Source organism: Epinephelus lanceolatus, chromosome 10, assembly GCF_041903045.1.
Source record: "Epinephelus lanceolatus isolate andai-2023 chromosome 10, ASM4190304v1, whole genome shotgun sequence".
Lineage (NCBI taxonomy): Eukaryota > Metazoa > Chordata > Actinopteri > Perciformes > Serranidae > Epinephelus > Epinephelus lanceolatus.
The window spans coordinates 37930749-37949840 of record NC_135743.1 but is presented as its reverse complement, the minus strand read 5'-3'; the positions used below and the strand labels follow the sequence as shown (position 1 = coordinate 37949840).

The 19092-nt window shown below is 41.3% G+C and overlaps 1 protein-coding gene across 1 annotated transcript; it reads left to right on the top strand.

The window, feature by feature from the left end:
• The first annotated feature begins 1448 nt into the window (after positions 1 to 1448).
• Positions 1449 to 6187, top strand: fzd1 (frizzled class receptor 1). Its single transcript, XM_033641263.2, has one exon. It carries the CDS (start codon positions 1801 to 1803, stop codon positions 3460 to 3462), a length of 1662 nt encoding a protein of 553 aa, XP_033497154.1. The 5' UTR covers positions 1449 to 1800; the 3' UTR covers positions 3463 to 6187.
• Positions 6188 to 19092: the final 12905 nt, after the last annotated feature.

Sequence of the window (19092 nt, the reverse complement as noted above, 5' to 3'; positions counted from 1 at the left end):
TGTTCCATCAGTGTGTGAGTGTGTTAAAGCTGTGTAGCAGCTGGCACCCTGTACGGTAGCCTCAGCCGCCAGTTTGTGAATGTGTGTGTGAATGGGTGAATGTGACTCGTAGTGTAAAAAGCACTTTGAGTGGTCCGAAGACTAGAAAGTGCGGGCTCATTTACCAGGCCCAAATATGCATTACAGCATTGTGTCTGTGTGTAAAAGCTCAGACCAGACTCACTCTCCACGACTAAACAAAGAATAATGCACCAGAAAAATATTTCTGACAGCATGAAATTTGATTTTCTGAAATAAGTGAAAATGACATCTCAACATGATCGAAAGCTATCACGGGAAAACTGCAATTACCCAAACCATTTGTTCTGTGTGACAGATTTACTGTTAGTGTAGTGGCTCTCAATGTTTCAGCTCATTTCCTATAGATGCAGCACAAATCACTGAAGAACTCAAACTTACAGAAACAGATAAGATGCTTGACAGACCTGTGCATCCAGCAGTCACGTCATTTACAGTGCAGAGGTGAACTGAAATGAACCTATGCAATCCAGACAAACATTAGGGAAAAATGCAGCCTCCTCCACCCCACCCCCCACCCCCCACCCAACCCCAACTGTTAGGCCCCACTGAGAGAGAGAGAGAGAGAGAGAGAGAGAGAGAGAGAGAGAGAGAGAGAGAGAGAGAGAGATCTGTAAAGCCATTTAAAATGAGACAGATGTAAACCGGAAGTACTTCAGTGCAGCTCTTGCAGACTGGAAATAGCCCATATGTTATAATTGTGCTGATGGTGGGAGACTGACAAAACTGAAAACTGACAAATCTCTTCTTTTCAATGTCATTCTTTTTTTTCTTATATGTGTTGACAACTATTGGTACAATGTATTTTAATGGAAGCATGGCAGAAAACTATTTGCTGAATTGATTTATTAAAACTCAATGCCTTCTTAATTTTTTTTTACTAACCTAAAATATCTAATTTTTTTTATATTTTTATTAGAATTTAATTATTTTGTTTTAAGATTTTTTCATGCAATTCTTATTTTTTATCGCATATTAAACTACACTTTAAATTTATCACTTTATAAAACTGCAAGCATAAGCTATTCTTAACTACGCACTTTTTTCTTTCTTCTATATTTAATTTTATTTTATTAATTTATCTATTTATGTATTAATCTATTTATTTTTTATTCATTCATATTGGATCCAACCAGTTGAATATCTGACATTAAAAATCTCTTTTTCAAAAGAGTCCATACCAGAAAGGCGGCATAAAAAAAAAATCATATTTAGGATATATAGCCACGACGTATTTGAGTCTTCGAAGATAATAATAATAAAAAAAAAAAATATTCAGTGCAATGCTTTATTACACGCTTTTACTTTGAAGTGTGTGACCGGAAGTGCTATATAATGCTGTGTAGCCTGACTTTCACGGGGGTGAGAGTGAGGGAGGGCAGAACAGGTTTGAACGGCAGACTGACACTGTGTCGGGTGCACTGAAGGCTGGATCAAGCCCTCTCCTGGAGGAGTGCGCTTCATTTTTTTGTGGATTTCAGCCGGAGACGCCGAGATTTATCGTTAAAATCTGGGGATTTTTTTCATATTCTTCTATGACCTCGGCGCGGCGAGAAGCCGGAGGGAAGGGACAGTGACATTCCGCTGGAAGAAGCTGCTATTACCCCGCAAAGAAACGCCAACAAAGAGCGTTCAAGGAAGTATCCTGCTGCCTGGCGAGGGAACCAAGTTAGTTCAGCAACAAATACAAAGTAGCTAACAGCAGCGGATACATTCTTCACCATGGTTTACAGCAGGCTTCTTCGCACCGTTTGGACTTTACTGTTTTTTATTCTGTTTTTAAATGTGGGAATTTTCCGAGTAAATGGGCAGTACGGCGGCGGTGACCGAGGAATGTCTATACCGGAGCACGGATTTTGCCAGCCCATTTCCATTCCGCTGTGTACGGACATCGCGTACAACGAGACTATCATGCCGAACCTGCTCGGCCACACCAACCAGGAGGATGCGGGGCTGGAGGTGCACCAGTTCTACCCGCTGGTCAAAGTCCAGTGCTCCCCGGATTTAAAGTTCTTCCTCTGCTCCATGTATGCGCCCGTGTGCACGGTGCTCGAGCAGGCGCTGCCTCCGTGCCGCTCTCTGTGCGAGCGCGCGCGGCAGGGCTGCGAGGCGCTCATGAACAAGTTCGGCTTCCAGTGGCCCGACAGCCTCGCGTGCGAGACCTTCCCGGTGCACGGCGCGGGGGAGCTGTGCGTCGGGCAGAACATGTCAGACCGCACCGAGCCGGAGGGCCCCGGCCCGTACCCCACCGAGCGCACGATACCTGACCCCATGAACGGTCAGTTCAGGTGCCCGGCCTCGCTCAGGGTGCCTCCCTACCTGAACTACCGCTTCCTCGGCCAGGAGAACTGCGGCGCTCCCTGTGAGCCGAAGAGATCTCACGGGATGATGTACTTCAGCGAGGAGGAGCTCAAGTTCGCCAGGATATGGATCGGCATCTGGTCAGTGTTGTGTTGTGCTTCCACTTTATTCACCGTGCTGACCTACCTGGTGGACATGAAGCGCTTCAGCTACCCAGAGCGGCCTATTGTCTTCCTCTCCGGTTGCTACACCATGGTGTCCATCGCCTACATTGCTGGATTTTTACTGGAGGACAGAGTGGTTTGTAATGACAGGTTTGACAATGACATAAGGACTGTGGTGCAGGGCACCAAAAAGGAGGGCTGCACCATCCTCTTCATGATGCTGTACTTCTTCAGCATGGCCAGCTCAATCTGGTGGGTCATTCTGGCTCTCACCTGGTTCCTGGCAGCAGGGATGAAATGGGGCCACGAGGCCATTGAGGCTAACTCTCAGTACTTCCACCTGGCGGCCTGGGCCGTGCCCGCCATCAAGACCATTACCATCCTAGCTGTGGGGCAGGTGGATGGAGACGTATTGAGCGGGGTTTGCTTCGTGGGCATCAACAGCGTGGATGCCCTGCGAGGCTTCGTCTTGGCGCCTCTGTTTGTCTACCTGTTCATCGGAACCTCCTTCCTCTTGGCAGGCTTTGTGTCCCTGTTTCGCATTCGGACCATCATGAAGCATGACGGCACCAAGACGGAGAAGCTGGAGAAGCTGATGGTGCGGATAGGGATCTTCAGCGTGCTATACACTGTGCCGGCCACCATCGTCATCGCCTGCTACTTCTACGAGCAGGCTTTCAGAGAGCAGTGGGAGAGGACATGGATCAGCCAGACGTGTAAGACGTACGCCGTGCCATGTCCTGTCCAGAACCACCCCAACATGAGTCCTGACTTCACCGTCTTTATGATAAAGTATCTCATGACGCTTATTGTGGGCATCACCTCCGGCTTCTGGATCTGGTCTGGGAAGACCCTCAACTCGTGGAGGAGGTTTTACACAAGACTGGCCAACAGTAAACAGGGGGAGACCACAGTGTAATGTGGTCCAACCTTGTCCCCCCACACAGACTGCTTAGTGACAGACTGAATGATAATCCACTTCATTATTTTCTTTTGATTTTTCTCGGACTTGCAGAAAATACTTGGTATGTTTTTTAATGTACATATGCATTTGTGAGATTTTTGTAAGTATATATTTGTATTTAAAGATTTTAAGAAATTCTTTCTTTTTTTTAAAAAACCTTTTTTTCATACTTTGGACATTATGGAATTGTACTTAATCATCACAAAGAGCCAGCTGACCATCAAGGATCCTGAGGTCCCATGACGTGACTTACTGTGGACACCACTGGGAGTATTTCACATGGAGTGCTTGTGTCTTTGATCAGTGAACTGCCTGTGAGCGGTGGGTCTATTCTAAGCAGAGTCCCGTGAAACCCAAGTGCTTCCTCGTGGCTCCCTCTTATTCTGATTAACCAGCTGTAGTTTGTGTCTGTTATACAGTTGAGCAGCAGTTGCCCGGGTCTGAAGGGAAATGTCAGCAGTCTGGGACAAGAACTGGTGCACAGGTTGTGAATGTGAGGCATTGTGACAGATGCTTGCGGTCTGTAGCTCAGGCCCTGACAGTTATATCATTCCTTTCCAAATAAAGCACACGTAATTATGCCACGTTAAAGGACCACACCAGTGTTTTTGCATGTTTTAGTTCGGAAATGTATGTGTATTTTACAATATTGCCTCCTCTCCGGCGGTACTGAAATTGGGTTACTCTGACCTACCTGGAAACATTTTTCCTTTTATTGAGCTACAATTTGTGAATCATCCCACAGGTACGTTTAAATAGCTTGATTTAGTTAATTCTGCACAGTGACCATCATGACTGCTTATTTTTGTTATAGTTATGTTATTGTTGGACATGCAGGTGGTTGATTCCCTGCAATGTGACACAACAATTTCACAACTCTAACCAAAATAAAAGCAGATGAGATTTTTCCACTGGTGTATTAAATGACAGCTTAAAACAAAGCAAACATTTCATCATGGTGTGAGCTGTAATGTGAAATGCATGTGCTACAAGGGTCTTAAACATGCACAAATACTCGTTTATTCCTTATTAACAGCGATTCAAAATGGACTGTATTTGTGTTTAGTGAACTTAGAATTAAAAAATCTGCCTGCAGTGGCAATTTGAGTTGTTAAAACACACAGCTGGAAAACATGCAAATCGAGCAGAAGAGCTGTGTGCGTGTGAAAGCACATTTTAAATTTAAACCAGTTTTTTCCTGCATACAGTGCTGTGTTCATTCAATCATTGGACACCCTTTGGACTTTACAGTTTATTTAGCTCCCCAATTCATGTTGTGTGTTACACCAGAGCAATGAGAACACCAGATTTATTTTCATGCGTATAATTCAGCTAAAGGAGAGAAAAGAAGGTGCACCCTTTGTGTCAGCAGAGCAGAGCCAAGATGAGTTGAATAATGGATTTGATTTTTGAAAGAAAATTAATCAGATTCTACTATTAATTGATTTATCATTTCAGTTACTTATCAAGCAAAAATGCCTCATTTGGTCATTAATGATGGTGAACTGAATATATCTTGGTTTGGGTGTTGGAACATTTTAATGGGTGTTTTTTCTGACATTTTTAAGGTTATTTTTTCAACTGAGCACACTGCATATTAATCTATAATGAAAATAATTGTTAGTGTGAGATGAGAACCATTTGCTCCAGCCGCCACGTCCCATGCTGCTCAGATATGTTTAGGTTGTAACTGCAGGTTCTGAACATGATTCGGAGCTGGAATCATTTTTTGACTTTTGTTGCCAGCAAAAGCTAAAAACTACTTCCAGTAGATTTTTCAAACAAATTATAAGATGTAGCATGGATTCAGTTTTTAGAAAACATGAGCATGTTGTGGAATGTGAGGCTTATGGACAGATTAGGAGTCGAGGTAGTTCAGATTTCAAAAGGAAAATAAATGATAATACTCCCCTTTCTTTATCTGAGATGAGAGGTGATGCTCTCAGATACTGAACAGTCAGTTCATCCACATCTGTTTTTTATTATCTAATTATTTATATCTAAAAGTCTGATGGCACAAGGGATAAAAGTTTACATACATATGACTGAAAACTATATTTTATAATTATTGTAGCTTCATTAGAGTCAAGCTAACTGTTGAAAAGCTTAAGGGGTGTCCAAACTTGAACATGGCACTGTATATATGGTTATATCGACAGGTGATAGAGAGAGAGGTTGTTTACCATGCACATATCATACATGTTTGGAACAAAACATATTTTTGATTCATTTTTACTGGCACATCCTTTTAACCTGAAGGTTGAATATGTCAGTTATTGTTGAGAGGAGACTTGGGGTTGATCTGCAGAGTAATTTGATCCCGGTGAACATAGCTGCGTGTCTGCGCTGTGGGATTGAAGAGCAGCCAGCAGCTTGCATGTCTTCCACTGCAGGAGAAAGGAAGCCTTGTGTTGAAATGCAGAGCGGCTGCTGTCAGTGCAGCTCGGCTCACACACACATCGTGACTTGTGTTCTTGTCAAATGCTCTTCCACACGGTGCTTCCGGTTCATAATAATCCTTTTATTGTGTTGACAGCTCTACAATAGTCACAGCTTTGAAGTAATTTCCTTTGCATTTGCTATGAAGAGAACCTTTATATTTATAGAAAAAAAATCTTATATATACACTACATTGATTGCTTTATGAGAATAAAAACAATCTCACCATTGCAACTGTCAAGCTGTTGTAAAATGTCTGTTTTTTTCCTGAGATTGGTTACAGAAATCTGCTGCTTTGCCATTAAAGGGGATGTTCAGGTTTCTTCTTAATACTCACATGACATTTGTGCTCTGAAAAAGTTACTGGTCTTTGAAAATCATTCTTCCTGCACATGCTGAGTTGATCCCTTCTCGTAAGATTTCAAGTGATAGGGGACAAAACCCACAGTCCTCTTTCTGTGCATTCACTTTAAGCTAATGTGAGGCTTCAACAGTTAGCACAATCAAATGGGTATTTTCAATACGTTCTGTTTTTATAGTACAAACTGCCTTTGTGTTTCCTTGCTGAGCTACGGTAGAGGAATATTATCACAAATGGGAATTTCTGTTCAAGAAAGAATGTTACTTTAGGAGATACCAAGTTGATTTGACTGATTCTACCTGCTGAGTCCTCAAATTAACTGTGGCTGAACTCTGCAGAAGGAGGACTGGATTTTGTCTCCATCTCTTTAACTGCTTTAAGGCAAGTGTGGTCAGGAGGACAACTGACAGATAACCAACCAGTCTTTCTGTGTACATATGGGCATGTGAGCACTTTTTTAGACACACTTGGTAAACTTGAAATCAATCTTCTATACCTTAAAATCAAATGACAGTGAGAACATCAATGGAAAGCCAAAGTCATTACATCATGACTTCTGTAACTCGATGCAATCTGTCATTCAGCAATTCTTTCACTTGTCCTTCTGAACAGTTTTAAAGGGTTGGCCAAATGGGGCCACTGAAAATCTTTGGGTGACACACCAAAACCAAAAGTCCTAACCTAATGTCAGGAATTTTAATGAATGCTGTATAGCATTAGTATATAAGCTAGTTAAAATTATATCAATACAGAGAGTTAACCAATGGCATACTGATTTACTTTAATTTCTTATTTTACAGTTAATATTACCAATTATTAGACATGCAAAGACTAATACAGGTATAATAACATACTGAGTTCCACAACAATCTTGTGTTAAGGTGTTATATATCTGTATGTTAAGGAATTCATTGTACAAATGGGCTGGTTGTCCTTTTCCTTAAAAAGACATATACAGCTTTATTTTGAAGGAGTAAATTGTAAGGAACAAAATATTTGCTGGGAACTAGACATCTAAAGTTTAGGGGAGACTTGGGGGCACCCAAACAATCCGTTTGCATTCAGATATTATAAGGTGAGAGTTCAAGAGACCCCTTTGAAAGTGGCTATGCTAGTTGTTTCCTTACCAAAATTTAGCTTGGAGTGTTTTTTAGCCCCCTTCCTGACAAGCCATGCTGACATGGTTGGTACCATAAACTGTATAGAAAGATGGAAGACGCATCTCCAGTTAACCCCGCTGTACAAAAATGAAGCCAAAATACCCCTGATAAGGCCCCTGCCATCTTGTGCTAGTGACATCATTTGAAGCCACAATCTGTGCAGTAGTAATCACCACAGTGTCGAGTTCCTGCCCAAACACCCATCCACACAATGGCCAGCAGTGCCACTGATCATGAGCTCACTGATTGGCTCACATAACCATCAATCATGATATCAAACCCCTTGTATAGTGTAAAATAACTAATAAAAAAACAATTATAAGTAAAACGAACACTTGAACAAGCATCTGCATGATAATGACAACCTAAAATGACAGAAACCATCTTTGGGGAAAAATCTATTAGACATGTGCTTTGAGTTTTTAGTTTGGTCCATATCGTATCTGCTCATGTGATAGGGGGCGGGATTATAATCTATACTGCAGCCAGCCACCAGGAGGCGATTGAGATGTTTTTGCCTCTCTTTTGGGGAGTTGTCATGTTGTACATCTTCATATACAGTCTATGGTTGGTAGCAGTGGATGCCCTAGGTTGTATAGTTCACAAAATACCCCTACCTTTATACTATCTTGAAAAATAAGCATGCCACGGCCTCTTAAAGACATAATGTTGGCCTACAATTATTTTCACCATGGGGGCTGCAATTGTATTACGGTAGTCATGGCCCTGTCCTTTCGGGGTGCCACTGATTTGAAGACAAATCAGCCCAACTACAGCAGTGAAAATATAAAGTAGTATAAAATGGAAATACTCACGTACAAGTACCTCCAGAGTGTGCTTTAATGAAGTCGTTAGTATGTAGTTACTTTCCACTATTGTCTGGCAGTTTATCCATGCTCCCAGAATTTGTGATAAACTAGGCTAAACACATCCCGGAGCTACAGTATTTTTATATTGAATGCACAGAGATGAAATTGATATAAAACTTGTCACCTGACTCTGGGAATAAGACAGCAAATATTTCATTTGTATTAGGAAAAGAATGAATCTCGTAACAAGTTGCTAACAAACTGTGTAAAAACTAACAATTACAGTTTGGCAACTGCGGAATGCACTGCACTGCACTGCAGGAATGTGGCCTAATCCCTATGCGACCTTGTGTGTAGTCACACTCACAAACTACAGCTCTTAAAAAAGCTTTTGACCCTGGTGTGGCAGCATATTCATGGGTCAGCTGCCACAGTCATTGTTCCAGGCTGCTCCTCACACCACGCTGCTCCCCCTTTTATCAGTTACACAGCTTTTAAATCCACCAGCGCACGGCCCTTTGAGTTCTGACGTGGACTGTCGTATGAATATGACAACTGTGAAGAGTGGCCTTCTTTGTTAGAAACTGGAACATATTTTTGACACTGTAATTCTGAATAGTCAGTATGTTTCCCATGGTGAGTCAGTCGCTGCCTTAGTATATATTACAGGTTTACCACGAGTCTTATTGTGAATTTCCTCTCCCACATGGACTTGAACAACAATAGTGGGAGAAAGAGTGGGAGACAGAAGATATAAAACACTGGAAGGAGTCAGCAGTTGTAACGCAGACTTCTCTGCAGGTTTGTATTCATCATAATAATGTAGAACTGAAGCTGTGGCTGGGTCAGGGGCTCACAGTCCTGCTCTGCTCAGTAGCTTTAATACTCACAACTGGTTCCACTGTATGATCTGGATATGAACATAGAGAATATTGTTTTACATATGCCATGCTTTTGGTGTAGCTAAAGATCAAATCAGGCATCAGCAGTGTTCCAGCTCCTGTTGCAGAAAGACAAATATTTCTCCAACAGTAGCTCATAATGTAGGCCTGCCTTTTTCTTTTGATATTGCAATATCGATCTTAAAGAGAGAGTTCACTCTAAAATCAAAAATACATATTGTTCCTCTTACCTGTAGTGCTATCTATCAATCTGGGTTGTTTTGCTGTGAGTTGCAGAGTGTTGGAGATATCAGCCATGGAGGTGTCTGCCTTCTCTTTAATATAGTGAAAGTAGATGGCACTCAGCTTGTGGTGGTCAAAGTGACCAAAAATGCATTTGAAAAAACTCAACAGCACTTTCTCTGTCTAGCAATCATGACCTAGTTACTCAAGATAATCCACAGACCTTGTTGTGAGCAGATGTAGGAACTATTTTCTTTCTACTGAACTAGACCCCCCAGTCATATCACTGCACAGAAGGAAGTGTGCATCTACTCATGGACAAGATGCTCATGTTCATGACAGCGTGAGATGTAAACATTTAATGCATCCTCCTTGGCTGAGCTGTAACATTAGCTAGCTCAGTGGTGCTAGGTGAGCTAGCAGTAGATGCACACTTCACTCTGGATGCTGATACGGTTGGCAGGTGTAGTTCTGTAGCACACTTCACTCTGGATGCTGATACGGTTGGCAGGTGTAGTTCTGTACAAAGAAAACAGTTCCTACGTGAAACTGCTCGCAACAAGGTCTGTGAATTATCTTGAGTAACTGGATCATGATTTCTGGTCTTCAAGACTTTTTACAGCAAGAAAGATTTCTACCAGTGTTGAAGGTGATACTGCTTGTTCCAAATGCAGTTTCTTAAATTGTTATATTTTGTGTCACTGGATTAATAAAAAATATAAGAATGAAAAGCGGAAAACAAGAGTTATTTAAAAAATGAACGTCACAAAGTGGCAGGACTTCATCTATATGAAGAAAATCTGTCTTAACTTAGAACATGATTTTGTAAACCTTTTACACTCCATTATAGACTAAATAAGATTTAGACCTCAGACAACTAGTCCTAAAGGGTAACTTAGGTATTATTTAACATGGACCCTATTTTCCTATGTTTTTATGTTTAGCTGACTCATGGAGACAACAACTTTTGAAACTGGTCAAGTATTGAGTTAGAGCGCTGCAGCCAGCAGCTGCAAAACAGGCTGCAATGTAACAATGTTGAATAGGCGGAGCCTGTTGGTGAATGAAATCACCCTGATTGGCTCAACACAATAGAAGTGAGGAATGTGAACAAAAAGTTAAAGTCAAGAAGGAGTAAGGTCTAAACAAACTTGTTATATGAGGTAAGTTTTTTTTTTTCTTTAGTCATTGAGCTCTTCAACAGAAATGTTTCCTGATGGTTTGTATTATTGTTCAGTGGCGCACAGTAAATATGCTCTGTTCGTTCAACATTGGATTGTGTTGTTGATATGCTAACTGGGTAACTAGCTTTAGGATGTTTTCTGGTTTACCTTTTTGAATGATGTTTACAGAACACCGCTATCTGCTGGTATGAAGGGGTATGTCCTCATGCAGGTGCAGAACATATTTGCTTGTTGGCTGTCGCTTTGTTGTGTTCGTGTGCAACTTTTTGGCCAAGACACAGCGACAAGAGGCAACGCAGCAGGGGTTATCATCACCACTAGTTCTCCGGTGTTGGTTGGTGTGTCTGTGCCTTTAGATTGTTTTGTTTAACCAGAAAAAGCCCTGAAAGTGCTTGCACCATACTCACCAGACTCCATTCAAATAAACAGTTATTTTATCATCATAAAACACACTTAATTCAAAGTCAATAGAATCAAAGTGAAATTCACAAAAACGTTATTGGTTCGTCTTTCCACTGTTCCAACAATCACTTACTCTGGTTTGGCTGATAAAAACCCTTAATTCACTCAGTTAAATGTGAAAATATGCTGGCTTTATAAACGCTTAAATGACTGACTATTCAAATGGAGTCTGGTGTGTTTGCCGATAGCATTTTTGGGTCTGTTTCCGGTGAAAAAAAAGGGTCTTAGTCCTTAGCAAAAAAGGTCCATCTCTGTAGGGATTCTTTCTATAATGTGTCAGACACTTAGAATGATCATCTGAACCTGTCAGTGGCAAAAACACGCACTTTGAGTGGATGTAAACTGAGCACAAATGCCTCAAATGGTTACATTGCAGCCTGTTTTACCACCTTTAGCAATCTTGCTTAACACTGGATCAGTTTAAAAAATTGTTGATTACATGAATCACATGGACACAAAAAATAGGAAAACAGGGTCCAGGTTGAAAAATACCAAAGTTACCCTTTAGAATACCACTGAGGATTCCCTGAGGTGGCAGCTGTTTGATCAGTGCGTGATGGGGCACAGGTAATGTCTGCTTGTCTACCATCCTTTGCATCAGGATCAGATAAATATTTAAAGCAACTATAGTTGATATTTTAAGAGCTCTTTGCAGAGCTTAACAGTGAGTTTCAGACCATTGTTTGTCTTTATTGAAGTGCAACACAGAATCACTGCAGCACCCCTTTAATGTAAAAAAAACAAGATATGAAAATCACAGTAGGAATATTGGGCTGAGCTATATAATATGATAAATATATTTTATGATACTAGGAGCATATACATCATAATCAACATATCAGATCATTATATCTAGTAGTTACATGAGCTGAATCCATTGTTGTATGAGGCAACTGCAACATTCTTTAGCACAATAAAACAGATGCATAATACACATAACAAGTATTAACTTATTATGTACCAAGATAATGAGTGGGTACAAAGCTAAGAGTGTCTATAAGATACACAGGATCACAGAAGAATGTATTTAGAGGATGAACCTGCTGGAGATGCAGATTAAAAGAAAACTGTATTCTCTCCCACAGTTAGTTTGTTGCTAAACATCAAATGGGTAATGGGTCAGGTTCAGTTCTCAAATTTGGCATTACTAGTTGGGTCCAATCAGGTTGTAGGTTAAAGTCGTGGTTCTGGTCTCAGTTTTAGGCCAGTGCAGAACTGCTAGCAGTGTGTAGTGGTGTGACTCTGTTGCTCCCTGAGGTCACAGAAGGCTGCAGGCCAACTTCGCTTGCACTCTGTTTCCACCTTTGTGCCTCTTGCTTGTCAGCAGCTGTTATTGCTGTGGGCCTTTTTAGACCTGCCTGCTGTCTTCAGACTGCTCCGATGAGCATCACCTCAGGGTGCACTTTATGAAGAATGTTAAACTAATTGGCTGAGTCACCGTCCAGCTTAAATAGCCACACAAGATTTTATAGTACCAGTTTTGCAAGTTTTTCCTCCCCCAGGCCAATTTGGAAAGCGTTGCTACTCCCAGCAAGATGTTTACTGCTGCTGCCACGTGTTTCTGTTTTTATCTGAATCACCTCGGCCACTAGACGTAAAGCTTTCCCAGGAGTCCCTGTTTGAGCCTGCCTCTGTGTTTACATCACCACGTCTGTCATTGCCTCGTACACCCAGGAATGATGAAGGTTTCGCAAGAAAATGATCTGTACAAGAAACAAAGCATGACATTCAAACACAAACAACCTGACTTTAACTCAGGACAGTGCTGTGAGGCAGTTTTAGTTTAGCCTTAAAGTGATAGTTCAGGTTTTTGGACATGAAGTTGTGTGAAACGCTGACCATCTGTAGCTCTGATGTGACGGTGACCCTACTGTCAACGAGCCTTCTGCTCTGAGAAATGGCCCGTAGCTTACTGGAGAAAAAGTAGTTCTGAAGATGTACGGGGGACACGTAACCAAAAGGTTTTAAGCTACAAAAAAGTATGCATGTGTTTTGTTTATGTGTTTTATTATTGACTATTTCAATAATTTTAAAACATCCCCGCATTACATCAGACCTCGCTACTAATTGGGACTATTTTCTGGCCAGTATCACTACGCCGTGCAGGCCCGTAAAACAGCATGCCAACAGAAATCAATTAGACAGTTCATCACCACGCCGTGCAGGTGCGCAGGATAGCAACGGCTAACGAAAACTTCATCAGCTGTTTCCAACAGAGAACCAGTAGGCTATTATTAGTGAGGAAAAAGATGTACTAGCCCTATATATATACCTACTATTACAGCGCAAACACCGGCTCAGGCTCACGACACACCCTCGTCAGCTGCTGCAGGTAAACAGAGGAATACCAAAATGGTGTGAACTTGTGATTTCCCCAGCTGTGGGAATAAAAACATCGCCGGCTCCCAATTCCATCGTTTTCCTGTTACAGATGTAACCCGTAGGCATCAGAACTACTTTTTCTCCGGTAAGCTACGGGCCATTTCTCAGAGCAGGAGGCTCGTTGACAGTAGTGACACCGTCACATCAGAGCTACAGATGGTCAGCATTTCACACAACTTCATGTCCAAAAACCTGAACTATCACTTTAAATACAAAAGGACAATACAAACAGTGATACATTACAGCTGACCGCTTTCCAAAGCATAACACACTGTTTTTCCTTTCTTCCAGGTTGCCCATGGTTTCACTTCATTTAAATGTGATATGAAAATCAACTTGCAGAGTTAAATACTCACAGTGAACATCAGATCTGCTGTTATTGTCATGATTTATGGTTTTATAGCATGATGGTGAACACTGCTCTGGAGAGTATGTCTGCAGCTCATCATTGAGCAATGATAACTTAAGTCAGGGATGAAAGAAACAATCACATTAAGATACTTTATCTTGGTAAAAATAGTGATACTGTAAAAATGTTCCATGACAAGTAATAGTCAAAAATTAATGTAAAAAGTGTTGGCAGCAACATTTACTCAAATTTTAATAGTTCAAGTACTCAGGATGCAAAAAGGCTCCTAACAGATTGTTTTAAATATTTTATAATTATTTGTTTAGTATCACTGATGCATATGTGTGAGCAGCTCTGTAATGTTGTAGAAGGTCGAGATGGAGTTCATTCTAACTATGATAGTTATTGTTGGGCAGTGGTGTGGTGGTAGTTAATGAGGTGAGTGTACTACTTGGTAGTTGGTTACCAGGGAGGAAGTGAGTTTACTCTCCAATATATTCCAATGGCCTTTTTGGCTGATGGGTGGGTATACTGTAAAGGGACGGAAAAAGAGGTGGGTACACCCCATAGACCTGCTTATACCCTCCACTACACCACTGATGTTGGGTAATTTAAAATGCAAAATATTTCATAAAATGTACAGATGATTTTCTATATAAGCCCTCAATCTGCAAAGCTGTCAAATGCACATAATATCAAGTACAATATTTCCTTTGAAATACAGGGCTGTACTGAAGCTATACAGCTGAGAGGACAGCGGCCATTTCCTCTGTAATTTCTCTGGGAATTTGGGTATTATTGAGATGAGATGAGAACAGAACAGAACAGAACAGAACAGAACAGAACAGATAAGATAAGATAAGATAAGATTTTATTAAACCGTGGAGTGGACGGATATAAGTACGGATAAAGAGAGAAAGTAAAATGAATTAAAATAAAAAATAATGAGTAAGTATCAATCAATCAATCAATTTTATTTATAAAGCTTAATATCACAAATCACAATTTGCCCTCGAGGGCTTTACAGCATACAACATCCCTCTGTCCTTAGGAAAGAGAAACTCAAAATTCCGCATTAAACATTCTGTTTTTTGTTTGTTTGTTTTTGTTTTGTTTTAAAGCTCATCCTGATCCTTTTTCAGCTAAAGTCTTTAAATTTACCCGGTTATCTAGTTTGTGTAACAAAAACGGAACTGAAATAAAGCAAGCTGTTTATTTATTTTTTATTATTATTATTATTACAGAATGACATACCTGCCACTGTAGAGAACACTTTGAAACAACACACACACACACACACACACACACACATACACACGCACATATATATATATATATATATATATATAAGGTTAGATGAATTAACTTTTCTTTTCTTTTTATTTCATTTATTTGTTTGTTTTTGTTGTTGTGGTTGTGGTTGTTGTTGTTGTTTTAAATACTCCAGAAATATTACAGGGTTTGGTCGGTGACTTGTCAGAAATTTCTCAGGTGAGTGGGGTTCTGGTGGGGGGCATCTGGACTCATGACCTCAGTGTTTACAAAATCCTGGTTACAGCCCTGCTGAAATACAAGATGGAACAGGTATAAAGTAGCAGCAAATAGATATATACAAGTAAAGTACAAGTACCTTCAACTTATACTTATGAGTATTTATGAGTTATAAGTATGGTATTTAAGTAGGTGCACTAATGTATCACCACTAACTCCAGCAAGTTTCAAGTCACTGGGTGTTGATTATTATTATTATTATTACTATGAAAATCAAAAAATAAAAGATTAAACTAAAAAAGGAAATATAAGATTTTAAAATGTGTAGTATACTCATTGGAAAAGGGTCAATAATAATGTAAAATACACATAATCTGTAGTATATGAAAGAAAACACTATAATCCTTTGAGTTCTCATTACTGCAAATAGCCAGTTTCTCACAGTATGTTTTCCACTGCATGTACACACACCTATTTGTATATGAAACAGAATATTTGAATACAATGTGGGTACTCTTGGCACTGAGGGGAATGTGCTATAAATAAGAACCTCAGGAAAGTGGACCTCCACTGTTCTTTATTCCCAAAGATTTCTATTTTACTCCTCATTGTTGAATTTCAAACTGCCTCAAGGTCAGCAGTGTGTTTCTGCAGCTCCTCTCTTATAGCAGCAGCAGCAGCAGCAGCATCTCGCCAAATGAGCTGGCACCACGCTGCCTACACTGTGAACTCCACCTGCCTGTCTCCACCTGTGGATGACTGATGTGTTGTTTTATATACTTCTTAGGCTGTCTCTCACTCATACACCCACGTATGTCACTGCCTATGCTGCGCGAGTCAGATCACTGCCTTTCACTTGTTCCCTTTTTATCTCTGTTCCTTCCTTCAGCTGTTGGTCCCATCTACAGAAAGACAACGGTTACATGCATGTGTTCACATATCGTTAGCGTTACAATTTAGATAAATTCTGCTGAATTCCTATACCCATGGATAGATTACTATCCCAGGGGCCCAAAGTGTCAGGGGGTCCCCTGGCCTTCACTTCAAAATGTTTAAATTACACATACCAACAAGGAAGAGACTCAAAATGACCACAATGAGACACACAATGACTAAAAAGGACACAAAATGATGTCAAAGAGACACAAACCCAAAGAAGATGCCTAACAACTATAAAGAGATGCCAACCCGCTACACAGTCTGTGTGTCTTGCTCCTGTATAGGAGAAGCTGTGGGGCCCCTTGCATATCTGCGCCCAGGGGCCCATTGTCTCATAATCCACCCATGCCTAAACCTAAATATGGCCTTGTTTCTGTGCTAATGCCAGTGTGGAGATTACAAGACAGTGAGAGCAGAGAGAGGTTCTCCATTTCACCCTAAGGATTTGTTGTCATTGTTTAGCACAAATCCTAATGACGTTTTGTGATAGTGTGTGATGGTGGAGGGAGCAGCTCCAAACACAGTGTCGGTAACATGGGCATTGAGTCTTGGGAGATGTAGGGGGAGGGGGGTTGCATGATTATCTGTCAAAGTTCCCACCCATTTCTCCACTCAACACATCTGCCCAATCTACCCTCTCTCAGATGCTTTCGTCTTCAGTCTACATGAAACCACCATGTCAGATTCACAGTTTATGAAATGCTGATTTACTACAATTCTGTCATGTCTGAAACCACTACCAAACACCAGTGCTTTGAGTTGGTGGTTTGGTCTGACTGTCAACCCAAAGCATTGGTATCTGATGATCTGGGAATGACACTCAACAATCATTTTTCTTTCTCCAGCACGTTTCAGATGGCACACAAGGTGACAGATGCTCAAACTTACAGGATGTGGTTTGTTTAAACCTAGTCTGATGTGCAAAAATTTGCCTACTAATACCTCTAAAGCTTACTAATTAACATTATTGTGTAAACACAAAAAACATTTTGTGGTTTCGGGAAGAGCTGATACTGTGACACTGCACACAGCCCCTGCACCTGGCTGTTGTTTGCCTAGAAATAGTTCCAGCACATAACTCCTCCTAATACCACAAATTGCTGTTATTACATTTTGTTTGTGTACCAATTAAACAAATGTGACAAAACATATCAATAGTTGTGTTGAAGAGGTTGAAATAAACTGGTCTGTGTTTGCAGGCTGGAAGTTAGCTTTGCCCTGGTTCCCTCAACAAAGAGCCTGGTGATTTTTCCATTGGATTTTGGATTGTTGCAGAAAATAAGCCCTGTGGCAAACAAACATTTACATGTTTTGTTCAGCAAGATAATCTTCACAAATGAACACCATTTTTATAAAAATTTTGAAGCGTAAATGCAATCGGCAGAGGTTAAAAGCTAATGTTAGTTTATAAACAAATTACACCATGGCCACATGACTCAAGGTAAACGTATACTTGTGCGTCAGCTCTATACGCCGTAACCTACGCACATGGCCTACACCATTGTGTGCATCTATATTTGTGCGGTGGTGTGTCTATGTCACTCTGCAGTTATACCTCCAAACCTGGTCGGCAATGGGGTTTCTGTAAAGTCCTATAAAGTTTAGCCTCGAGTGCAAAAATGTTAACTCATTTCCGGGTTTAAGGACTCATTCCTGCACCACTCTACAGACTTTATTTTAACTTTGGGCAAAGCCAGTCTACATGTGTCCTCCTGATCCCAGTCTATGCTAAGCTAGGCCAACCACATCCAGCGCTGTACTAAAACGGGAACTAAACCCCCCTCTCTGGGCATTACTCCGCCCACAGCTTGATTTGAAAAAGTTCAGATAAGATAGGCGGAGCTGAAAGGGGGGGGGGGGGGGGCGGGGGGACAGGCAAGCGGCTGAGGAAGGGGGCGGAGTGAAGATTGTCCCTCGCTGCAGGGAGAGAGGTCCCTCTCCTCCACACTTCGACTTATTTTCCTTGTGCTGATGATGGCTTGGAAAACCGCTCCTAACTGTGTCACACGGGCAGAAGGGGAGGCGGCTGCAGCTCGGCCTCTTTCCCCCTGTTCACCCTTCTCCCCATCTTCACACTTAGACTTTTTTTCACCCTGCCAACAGTGGAACTTATATTCATGTGCCGATGGTGGCTTGGAAAACCGCCCCTAACTGTGTCACACGGGCAGAAGGGAAGGCGGCCGGTTCTATTTCTCCCTCTCTGAGAGCCTGGCCTCACCGCGCAGAAGCCCACCGCATCCATCCATCCATCCACCCCTCCCTCCCTCGCGGCCCGGCCGCACATACACCCCCGAGGCTCGGCTCTCTCTGCTGACAGAATGGTTTTATAGTAAGGGGAGGAGTAAAAGGAGGAGGGCAGGTTTAGCGTGGACGGTTAGTGACGTCATTTGCCTCGAAAAAGAATCATTCGCCTCCAATGTAATGTAATGTAAATTCAAATGTAGTAACCAGGTTTCAAGCTGTAGAGGGCACTCCATGCCACATTTTTAAAATAAAACGTAGATTTTCAACAGTTTGCACTAAACTGTCAAGATTTTGAGCAGGATCAGTCAGTAACACTACTATACAACCAGAAACAATGATTATCAGCTGAAAAAAATGGTTTTAGGGATTAGTTACTCTTTAAAGTCTGGATGGAGCAAAAATAAATATGTGTTCTGGGCACAGACTGTACAAAACAATGGATGTAGCTACCTTGATGTCACCCATTGGTTTGTGGACTCCTGTTTTGAAGCCTTAAATTCGGCACTTTGGCAGTCGCCATCTTGGATTTTTGGAGCAAGAAATGATCAAACTGAGAGGCTGGCCTTGTGGTGGAGCGAGGGGCAGATCTGACTGAGAAGCTGAGGACGCTATCAGCAGATGGTCAGTCACTCAAAGTGGCC

Bases quoted from the DNA above. Each gene is read 5' to 3' on its own strand.
- fzd1 (XM_033641263.2), top strand. From the start codon at position 1,801: ATGGTTTACAGCAGGCTTCTTCGCACCGTTTGGACTTTACTGTTTTTT.